Source organism: Portunus trituberculatus, chromosome 41 (assembly GCF_017591435.1).
Source record: "Portunus trituberculatus isolate SZX2019 chromosome 41, ASM1759143v1, whole genome shotgun sequence".
Classification (NCBI taxonomy): Eukaryota; Metazoa; Arthropoda; class Malacostraca; order Decapoda; family Portunidae; genus Portunus; species Portunus trituberculatus.
Window position 1 is genome coordinate 24,866,959 of NC_059295.1, and position 11,752 is coordinate 24,878,710.

General features: G+C 37.1%; 1 protein-coding gene across 6 annotated transcripts in view; it reads left to right on the forward strand.

The window, feature by feature from the left end:
- The window catches only part of LOC123516629, a 57,090-nt gene that overhangs the window by 41,761 nt on the left and 3,577 nt on the right, over positions 1 to 11,752 (forward strand). For all 6 annotated transcript variants that reach the window (XM_045276201.1, XM_045276200.1, XM_045276199.1 and 3 more), the window contains 4 exons: positions 126 to 237; positions 1,192 to 1,371; positions 2,444 to 2,536; positions 3,650 to 3,793. In XM_045276201.1, coding sequence (XP_045132136.1) covers positions 126 to 237; positions 1,192 to 1,371; positions 2,444 to 2,536; positions 3,650 to 3,793 — 529 coding nt within the window. The remainder of the gene's footprint in view (positions 1 to 125; positions 238 to 1,191; positions 1,372 to 2,443; positions 2,537 to 3,649; positions 3,794 to 11,752) is intronic.

An 11,752-nucleotide genomic window follows, 5' to 3' on the forward strand; every position in this document is an offset into this window, starting at 1 on the left:
TAGAGTTATACAGCCATGCTGTTGATATTTCTTTGATTTTTCTCCATTTTTATTGTTTTCCTGTTTTAGTTTTTATTTAATTTTAATTTGATGTATACATCAGAATTTTGCACATCTCATTCTAGGGATTGTTTGGCCAATGGTATCAAGTATTCTGACACAGCAGATGTGAAGTGCCCCTACAGGGACAGCCAGTACTCTTGTGACTCTTCTTTGCAAGACAGAGAAATAAAAGCTGTAAGTTATTTATTTATTTATTTATTTTATTTTTTTCTATTGTGTGGCATAGAGTTGTTATTTCTCCATGTGATGCCCATCCACTAAAATATTTTGGGAATTTGGGGGACTACCATCACATAATAGCAAAAATGTTGACAAAGAGTAAAGAATTAGTACTTTATCCTCTTCATATGGAAGTTGAACTGTATGAGTAGTAAGCCTATATTACGTTGTTGATATAGTGCAGATTGGTTACTGCTACATATTCACAACTATATTTACTGATTTATGTTTTGCATTTATGTTGCAAGAAAAGTGTCGCACTATATTTGGTGAATACAAACAAAATATTGATAATAATCACAACATACAAGTTTATCAAAATAAATCAAGAAGTGATGAAAGCAAAATTATATGTATTAATGACAGTGCCTTCGAATACATGAGTTTGGGAGCACTGTCCACCCATGCCCACACTAGTATACACTGCCTCTTCAAGGTTCAATGACATATCATTGACTTTCTGGTAATATACTGTATATAACACAATTTATCAACCAGTAAATTCAGGCTTATTGTTTACCAGCATGTTGTTTGTGCTACCTCACTTAAGCACTTGATAGCAATTTGGCAGTGCATTTCTTTATGTTTTAACACATTAGTTATTATTACTTAGGCTTTGGATTTTTTTTTTTATTTAGAATAATTCTGTTGTGGTTTAAATTTTTCCTGCTGTCATTCTTTTCCAGTTTACTCCTTCGTTTGAGAAAATGTAACCTGTAATATATAGCATTAATTCTTAATGATAAAATATTTTCAGTCATAACTCTCCAGCAGAATTTTTTCTTGTTTTCTTTTGTGGGAAGACATATCTCATATACTATCAAATACAGTACATAGCTAACCTGCAGATGGCTACAAAAATTTTTATCTATGTGGGTAATTGATCGTGATTTTTGTGTGTCTGGATAGTTGTTGACTGCGAAGGAATATGAGCAGCACCTGAACAAGTCTGTGAAGCAAGCTGAGGGTGCCATGCAGAATGTGTTCCACTGCAAGACTCCTGACTGTCCAGGATTCTGCCAGTTTGAAGACAATGTTAATGAATTCCATTGTGACGTCTGTGGAAAGGACAACTGCCTCACTTGTCAGGTGATTATTGCATGTGTCACTGGAAATAAATTTAAATAGCATATGAAAAATCTTTCAAATGAAGTAACATAGAATTATTGTACTTATTCTAATGAAATGGTGGATATTATTATTTAGAAAAGGCTTTTTTTATAGTATGATTTTATCTTCTGCATCACTGAAATGAAACATGAACATGAAGTAAGTAGGCGGTGGAGTGAGAGAGAGAGAGAGAGAGAGAGAGAGAGAGAAGGAGTGCACAGAATGTCTGGGTTTATTCTGTCTTAATATAGGCCTAGCAGCAGAGCTTCAAGTGACCTCAGGCTCCAGGTGCATATGATGCCCATATTGCCATCAGGCAGGCATTTGCCACCATAAGATTATATAGTAGCAAGAAATTCCTTGTCTAATCAGTAAACTTGCCAGCCCCATTTTAGTATTACTTATGCTTATTTTATTCATTTCTTTATTAATTTTATATACAAGACAGATTTCTCAAGCTTTCACTCTCTTCAATCTCAAGAATTTTTTTTATTGACTTTTCCACTTTTCACTCTGTAGTTGCAACACTATTTTAATCACTTCTCTTCACTTCTTGGATTTTTTTCCTTTTCTCAGAGCTCACAATATCAAACTAGAGATGCAGAGTTTTATCTTTATATATTTTTAAAGCTTTTTATTTTCATTACATTATGTATATGGTTGTTGGCATGTCGTGTGGAGTAAGAGGGGATGGTTGTGCATGACAGAGATGAATGGAGTTCAGTTGTAAATGCATGAATGTGATTGATGATATATTGTTTAATTGTTTGTCATTTCATGTAAAGATGAGTGAGTCCTTGCATGTGGTACCTTGTCTTTGGTACTTTCCTTTGTGTGGAATATTGGCTTGGTATATAGTAAACTGATAGGTAAGTACTCTACATGGTAGCATTATTTACCTCATATTATATATTCACAAAAACTTGTCTAGGGAAATGCAGACCAAATTTAAACCAAGAATATATGTACATGCTAAAATTTACTATAAACATGACTATGCTTCAATGTAATGGTAATTTAATGATAGTGTGGTCCATTCTCCCACACCCAGGCCCAGCATGGAGGCACCACCTGCCAGGAGTACCAGGATGACCTTGCTAATAAGGTGGATGAAGCAGCTATGAAGACAAAAAAATTCTTTGATGTAAGTGTTTGTAAAATGTTTCTTACTTTCTTCAAAATTGTCATTACATTTCCTGCTTGATTATGAAAAGAGAGGATACATAGAGAACATTGTAATTTAAGTAACACACAATATAAGACATATTTTTCCTGGTGTAATTGCAATACAGTGTTGTCAGAGTTATGATACACACAGTGTATTATCTTGCTTTATAATTGAAGCACCAGTGAACTCTGTTAAGTAAGTAGAGTAAGTGGTGTGCATTCTAAAAATCTTGAAAAAGAAAAAGATAATCAATAAATGAATAAAGTGTGACATTTCAGATACAGTGCATTCAAGGCAAAGGACTCTTGACTTCCATTTGAATAATGAATTACACTAAACTCCTCCTGAGTTGGAGGCGAACATCTCGGGTAACAGACCTGGGTCGATCACAGTCATGGTCATGGAGAGGTGTTGGATATCTTAGATTGTCACTCAAGCTGTATGGTGAAGCTGAGTAGACACTTGATATCTCTGATTTCTCTCTGAGATATTTATTGGAAGTTGGAGTCTCAGATAGACATCAGATACATGTCTAATTACTATTGTACTGTAGAGCAAAACATCTTGTGTTATCCTTAGTCATCCAAATGAAAGAATAGTAGAAAATAACCATTAACTGAAAATTTTGGGAGGAGGCCATTGAGTATGCATGTGTTGTTGAAGTCTATAGCAACTTGAGCATTATTATTTTTTTTTAAAGAAGCGTTTGTGTTTTTTGCACAAGGGTACTTTTGTCTGGGTGTAGATTCTGGAGGAGTGAGCCAAAATCCATATCTGGACCATCTTCATAAGAGGCTCTACCTGCCCAGTCTCCTTACTCTTCTCCTGAAGATGCTCCAGACAGGACTGAAAGACGTCTTTAGAGCAACATGGATTTTGGCTCACTCCTCCAGAATTTACACCCAGAGAAATGCACCCTTGTGCAAAAAATACAAAAGCTGCTTTCAAAAAAAGAATAATGCTCAAATTGCTATAGACTTCAACAATACATGAAAGTTAATGGTCCTTGGTTTTAACACAACTAGAGGAACAAAAGAAAATTCCATATACTAGTGAGCTGTTATTATTCATATTATTCTCGTCCCTTAGGACATGATTCGTAGAGGTGACGGCCTGCCCTGCCCCAAGTGTTCTGTGATGCTAGTGCGCAAGTGGGGTTGTGACTGGATGCGGTGCCCCATGTGCCGCACAGAAATTTGTTGGGTTACCAGAGGGCCACGGTGGGGGCCTGGGGTACGTATGATATTGTTTGTCTTCAACATAGAGCAAGTGTAATTGATAGGATGATTCTTTTCTTAATCAATATTAAGTTGTTTACATGCACGGAACTTCCATTAATTTAATGGATTGGTAAGGAATGTCATGTATCACTGTTTATTTCTAAGTATATAAGATGATTGTGTTGAAGAAAAAAGAATAGGTAAATAAATAAAGGCTATATGGCACATAAATCCTTTACTGAGTGCTTCTGTGTAGAATAGGGCTATTTAATACTGTGTCAGTGATTCATTCATTGATTGAACAATAGAAAATTATCAAGTACAGTACATGTATGCTATTATTGGTATTATTTTAGATACAAATTATACTATCAATATTAGTGTTTAGTTAAAACTTTATTACAATTAGAATAGTTTTGTGTAGGTTCAATGCTATTCCATTCAGTAGAAACTATGGAAGAATAATGTTGAATTGAGTAAACTGACAATTTCTTATCTTCTATTGTATTTTGATTTCTTTCTTTCTTTCTTTTTTTTTTTTTTTTTTTTTTTTTTTTTTTTTTAACCCTTAACCGACAGGATGCTACAGCAGCTATTCATCTCCATTTCCAAATGAAATTCATACACTGCTAAAAAGCCAGAAACTATTTCAGTTACACAAATATAGGCCTCCTTTTGATACCAATTGTAGTGGTATATAGGCAACCCCTACTTAACAAAGGTTCACACAACAAAATTTTGCTGCAATGAAGGTTTCATTTTACTACCATCTGCTTAGTTAACGAACACCAAACTCACTTTAATGAAGTTTTATCCAGGTAATTTTTTCCAAGTTTGAAAGCACCGCCGTATCACGCAAGCCGACGGGCTTTTGAATACACCAGCGCCTCTCATGGACAACATGCGCACCACTCACTCCCTTATTCAAAACAATAACAGCGTCACCAGCAGCTCGTCTTCCCTCCCTCTGCATGCCACCAAAACGCCCTGCAATGTCGCCTAGTGTTACTAAGACCAGGAAGTCTCTTACTCTCGAAGTGAAGCTTGATATTATTGACAGACACGAGAGAGGTGAGAAAACTAATAGCATTGCTCACCACCATCTTGACTCCATCTACTGTCTCTACTATTTTCAAGTCAGCAGACTCTATTAAGAAGGCTGGTGAGACCATATCTTCCTTGCAAGCTAAAAGAACCACCTGAACTCGTGACTCTACAATGGATAAAATGGAAAGAATTGTGGAAATGGGGTACATAAGTTTTGTATGCGGTACAATGATGCGTCATTTGTTTACATTCCACAGGTTGCCGGTTACTGTCTTTCCCGTTTCACTCTCCCTCCCTTCATAAATTTAAGATCATCAACATTATAAAGTTACGTACATACATACATTAGTGTATATTATAATGACTTAAATTAAACTGCCTAAATGTTTAACTTCATAATTTTTACTTTCATTAAACCTTTCACTGTACTATGATGCATTGTCACTTTGTTTACTCTCAATGGAAGTTCAAGTCAGGGGTTAAACTTGTAATAATCGGTTCGCTTAACGAAGTTTCGCTTAACGAAGGGTTTTAGGAACTTAACCCCTTTGTTAAGCGGGGGTTGCCTGTATTTCTTAATACACAACAATATCTGAGAGTAAAAATATTGCATATCAAATAATTATGTATAACTAGCACAGGCTTTGAGTCTCCAGGTTAACTGATACCACCATGTTGATTGCACACACACACACACACACACACACACACACACACACACACACACACACACACACACACACACACACACGATCATAGAAGAGAAGATTGCTGAGAAAGTTGTGAAGGTTATTAAGTCAAATGAGACATTGGTGAGGGAAACTGTAGACAAAAAGAGATGTGTGGTGATATTTGGTGTGGAGGAGGATAAGACACCAAGTAAAATGGAGAGAGAAAAACATAAAAAAGGTGATAAATAATATCATTAATGTGGTGCAGGAGGAGGGAAAAGACCTAGTACAAGAAATAGAGGACTTCCATAGAATTGGAAAGTTCACAGGAGAAGGTATGAGGCCAATAAGAATCAAACTTAAGTCACAAAAGGATGTAGATGAATTGGTGGAGAAGTCATGGAGGCTAGCCCAGCAGGAAACAACAAGGAAGATTTGGTTGAGAAGAGATCTCGGTGAAAAGGAAAGAGAAATGTTAAATGAGTTGAGAAAGGAGGCTTTGAAAAAAATGAAGAGAGGACAGAAGAGGAGAAGAAAGAGTTTTTCTGGAGAATCTTGGATATGAGACTGAGGAAGTGGTTCATAACCCAGAAAAGTACAGCAAGAAAGGACTAAAGAAACTTACGTATGAGCGGAATGTAATGTATTCCAACATAAATGGAGTGATATCGGGATTTTAGAACTCAACGATTACTTGAGGGACAAGAACCCAGATATTGTGGGTCTTACTGAAACAAAACTGAGAGAGGAGAAGACCTGATGATGGTTGGAGAAGGAAATATAATGTTTGGAAAAGAAATAGAGTAGGTAAGATGGGAGGAGGAGTGATGTTGCTGGTTAAAAAGATATAAAGGTGGATCAAGTGAAAGAAGGTATGGGAAAGGCAGAAGTGCTAAAGATCAGAGCAGAAACTAATGAAGGAAAAAGAGGCACTACATAGTGGTGTACGTACCACCTAAGACAAATGCATGGTCAGTACAGGAATATGAAGAAATGATAAGTGATACAGGAACATGTCTGGAAGAAATGTTGGGTGGCTGTGAACGAACTATAATGATGGGAGATTTTAATTGTAAAGAGGTGTGTTGGGAGGACTGGTCAATGGAAGGATCAGAGACAACATGGGGAAATACACTATTGACACTGGCAATGGAAAATGTGTTAACTCAGTGGGTCAAAGAAGATACTAGGTTTGGAGGAGAGGGAGCATCGTCAAGACTGGACTTGGTCTTTAGTACAGAGCCAATGGTCATTGAGGAGATGAGGGTGGAGTGCCCTTTAGCAAAGAGTGATCATGCAGTTTTGGAGTTCAAGGTGATAGATGAAGAGAAATCTAGAAGAAATGAAGAATATAAAGTGGGAAGATGGAATTATGCCAAGACAGATTTTGGAAACCTAAAGAAATTCTTTCAAGAGACAAATTGGATGAAATTCAAGAGTGCTAAGGAGCAAATGAAAAGTGGAAGGAATTTATAAAAATATACAAAGAAGGTGAGAAAAATTTGTACCAATAAGACAACATAGAGAAGTTGGAAAGCAGGACTGGTTTAACGATAGATGTGAAAAGGCTAGAACAAGAAAAGAGGATGCATGGAAGAGGTGGAGAAGGAAAAGACGGATTAAGCAGTGGGAAAGTTACAAAAGAGCAAGAAATGAATATGTGTTGATTAGAAGAGAAGAAAGAAAGAAACAAGAAAAGGATATAATTGATAAATGTAAAGACCAACCAAGGCTTTTTACAGACATGTGAACAACAACATCAAAAATAGAGAAAGTATTGAAAGTTTAGAAGTAAATGGAGTATGCAGTGAAGATCCCAGGAAATGGCAGAGGCTATGAATGGATGCTTTCGGAAGGTATTCACAAAGGAGACTGCTTTTGACAAACCACTGGTAATGGAACAGAAAGGGATTATGAAGGAGTTTCAAGTAACTGTGGAGGAGATCAAGAATATGATGGGGAGTTTAGAAGTGAGAAAAGCTGTGGGACCTGATGGGGTATCAGGATGGATTTTAAGAGAATGCAGGGAGCAACTGGCAGAAAAAGTTTGTGAAGTAATTGATGCCTCATTAAGGGAAGGTGTAGTGCCCCAAGACTGGAAAAGAGCTAACATTGTCCCAATCTATAAATCAGGTAACAAGAGAGACCCATTGAACTATAGACCAGTGTCACTTACAAGTGTGGTAGCTAAGATGTGTGAGAGGGTGGTGAAGAATAGATGGACAGACTTCTTGGAGAAAATGACATACTTTGTGAGTGTCAATTTGGTTTTAGAAAAGGGCGTTCATGCACGACAAACCTGATATGTTACTATTCGAGGGTGATAGATGTAATACAGGAAAGAGATGGTTGGGCTGATGGAATATATCTGGATTTAAAAAAGGCCTTTGATAAGGTACCACACCGGAGACTGATCTGGAAACTTGAAATGGTAGGAGGAGTGCATGGCAGTTTACTAAAATGGATGGAAGACTTTTGGTAGGAAGAGAAATGAGAACAATAATTAAGGACAGACCATCAGAATGGGGCTTGGTGGAGAGTGGAGTTCCACAGGGATCAGTGTTGGCACCAGTAATGTTCGCGTCTACATAAATGACATGGTGGATGGGGTGTCCAGTTATGTGAGCCTATTTGCAGACGATGCAAAATTGTTAAGAAAAGTGAGATGTGACAAAGATTGCGAACTACTCCAGGAAGACTTGGACAGAATATGGAAATGGAGCTGTACATGGCAAATGGAGTTCAACACGACAAAATGCAAGAAAATAGAGTTTGGCAAGAGTGAAAGAAGAATCAGGAGTATGTACAAGATAGGAAATGAAGACATAAAACCAGTCATGAAGAAAAAGACCTTGGGGTGACAATTACCAATGACCTATCGCCAGAGAGACATATAAACAAAATAATTGGAGAAGTATTGAACTTATTGAGGAACATAAGAGTGGCGTTCGATATTTAGATGAAGAAATGATGAAGAAAATAATTACTGCAATGATAAGACCGAGGCTTGAATATGCAACAATACAGTGGGCTCCGAACTTAAAGAAACACATAAGGAAACTAGAGAAAGTACAGAGGGCTGCAACAAAAATGGTGCCTGACTTAAGAGATTTGACTTATGAAGACAGACTGAAAAGAATGCAACTTCCGACCCTGGAAAACAGAAGAGAAAGGGGAGACCTGATAGCAATATACAGAGTGATGATTGGCATGGAAAAATGGATAGGGAAGATCTGTGTATGTGGAATGAAAGAATGTCGAGAGGGCATGGGAAAAACTAAAATGGCCACTTATAGGAGAGATGTGAAAAATATAGCTTCCTCATAGAAGGGTGGAAGCATGGAATAGTTTAGACGTGGAAGTGGTCAACGCAAGGAATATTCATGATTTTAAGAAAAAGCTGGACATTAGTAGATATGGAGGCGGGACAGTACGAGCATAGCTCTTTTCCGTATGTTACAATTAGGTAAATACAATTAGGTAAATACACACACACACACACACACACACACACACACACACTGTAAAGAAGTGGACTTGGAAAATTATGAAAGTGGTATGGGGGAAGAAGCCTGGGGAGAAAGATTCCTGAACCTAATGATAGACAATATGATGGACCAAGAGAGTAAAGGAATGTACAAGATTCAGAGGAAACGATGAGCCGGTGAGATTGGACCTAGTTTTTACAAGGGGTATACAAATGAATGATGATATAAGACATAAGTGCCCATTGGGAAAGAGTGACCATGTAATATTAGAAATGGATATAGAAGAGGGAAAGGAAGATAGAGACGATTCATACAAAGGACACCAGTTAAATTACAGAAAGGTTGATATTGAGAATCTCAAGAACTAATGTAAAAATGTAAACTGGGAGATGGAAAACTCAGAGATGATGCAAGAGAAGTATAACTTATTTTTGGAAATATACAAAACAGGAGTCAGGAAATATGTCTCGAAATATAGACCTAAAGAAGAAGGAACGAAAGATTGGTTTAATGCAAAGTGTGATAGGGCAAAGGAGAAAAGAGATGGAGCATGGAAAAGGTGGAGGAGAAATAGAAATCCAGTAATTAAGGAAAACTTCAAGGCAGCGAGAAATGAATATGTTAAGGTGAGGAAAGAAGAGGAAAAGAACTTTGAAAAGGACATTGTCAAAAAATGTAAGGAGCAACCAAAATTGTTCTACAGATTCTTAAATGGAAAAATTAGGCAAAAAAAAAAATAGAAAGGTTAAAAGGAGAGAATGGGATGGTGGAAGACCCAAAAAGTATGGCAGAACTATTAAATAATAAATTCCAGGAGGTCTTTACTAAGGAATCCAAATTTGAAAGGCCACAGGGTAATAGAGACAGTCTATATGAAAGAGATTAAAGTAACCAAGCTTGAAATAAAAAAGTTAATGAAGGAACTGGATGAAGAGAAGGCAGAATACTGAAAGAATGTAGGGAAGAACTAGCAAGTCCTATATACAACATCATAAAATGCTCCATAAAAAATGGAACAGTACCAGTAGAAATGGAAAAGAGCTGAGGTGGTTCTCATATATAAGAGCGGAAGGAAGGAAGAACCTTTGAATTAGAGACCGGTATCACTAACTAGTGTAATATGCAAGATGTGTGAAAGAATATTAAAGAAACAATGGATCGAGTTCCTTGAAGACAACAAATTAATATCAAATAGCCAATTTGGTTTTAGAAAAAGACGGTCGTGTGTAACTAATTCATTGAGTTTCTATTCTAGAATAGTTGATAGAGTACAAGAGAGAGAGGGATGGGTTGACTGTATTTATTTGGATTTTAAAAAGGCGTTTGACAAAGTGCCACATGCAAGATTACTATGGAAGTTAGAGGAGAAGGGTGGCTTAAAAGGAAGCACATTGAGATGGATAGAAAATTATTTGAGGGGAAGAAATAAGGACAGTAGTTAAAGATATGAAGTCCAAGTGGAGAGCAGTAGAAAGCGGAGTGCCACAGGGTCAGTATTGGCACCAATACTTTTCCTCATTTATATTAACGACATGCCAGAAGGAGTGAACAGCTACATAAATCTGTTTGCAGATGATATGAAACTGTGCAGAGTTATAAAGCAAAAGAGGATTGTGAAATACTGCAAGAAGACCTAAATAAGATCTGGGAATGGAGTAAAAAGTGGGAAATGGAATTCAATGTGAACAAAAGCCATGTCATGGAAATGGGAAAGAGTGAAAGACGACCTGTGGGAATCTATAAGATGGGAGATGGAGTAGAACTGGAGAAAGTAAAAAAGGAAAAGGACTTAGGAGTGACGATGGAAGAAAACAATGAACCGGTAAGCCATATTGATAGAATTTTTAGAGAAACATATAATTTGCTAAGGAATATTGGAATAGCATTTCACTACATGGACAAAGAAATGATGAAGAAATTGATAAGTACTATAATAAGACCCGGATTGGAATATGCAGGAGTAGTGTGGACTCCTCATAAAAAGAAACACATAAGGAACTACAAAAAATGGCTACAAGAATGGTTCCAGAATTTGAAGGGATGACATATGAGGAGAGACTAAAGGCTATGGATCTACCAACCCTGGAACAAAGAAGGGAGAGAGGAGATCTGATACAAGTTTATAAATTGATCAACGGAATGGACCAAGTGGATAATGAGAAATTGATCCTGAGAGAAGAATATGACATTCGAAGCACAAGATCGCATAGTAAAGAGCTGAGAAAAGAAAGATGTCTGAGAGATGTTAAAAAATATAGTTTCCTGCAAAGATGTATTGAGACGTGGAACAGTTTAAATGAAGAAGTAGTGTCTGCAACGAGTGTGCATACTTTTAAAGTAAGATTGGATAAGTGTAGATATGGAGACAGGGCCACACGAGCATAAAGCCCAGGCCCTGTAACACTACAACAACTAGGTAAATACACACACAGACACACACACACGCACGCACGCACGCACGCACGCACACACACACACACACACACACACACACACACACACACACACACACACACACACACACACACACACACACACACACACACACACACACACACACACACACACACACACACACACTCTCTCTCTCTCTCTCTCTCTCTCTCTCTCTCTCTCTCTCTCTCTCTCTCTCTCTCTCTCTCTCTCTCTCTCTCTCTCTCTCTCTCATTTAGATTTATGTTACATTATATCTTCCCTTGTTAGGATCTTCATTACAACTAAATAATAATAATTTTATCTGTTATTTTTATTAACATTACTACCATT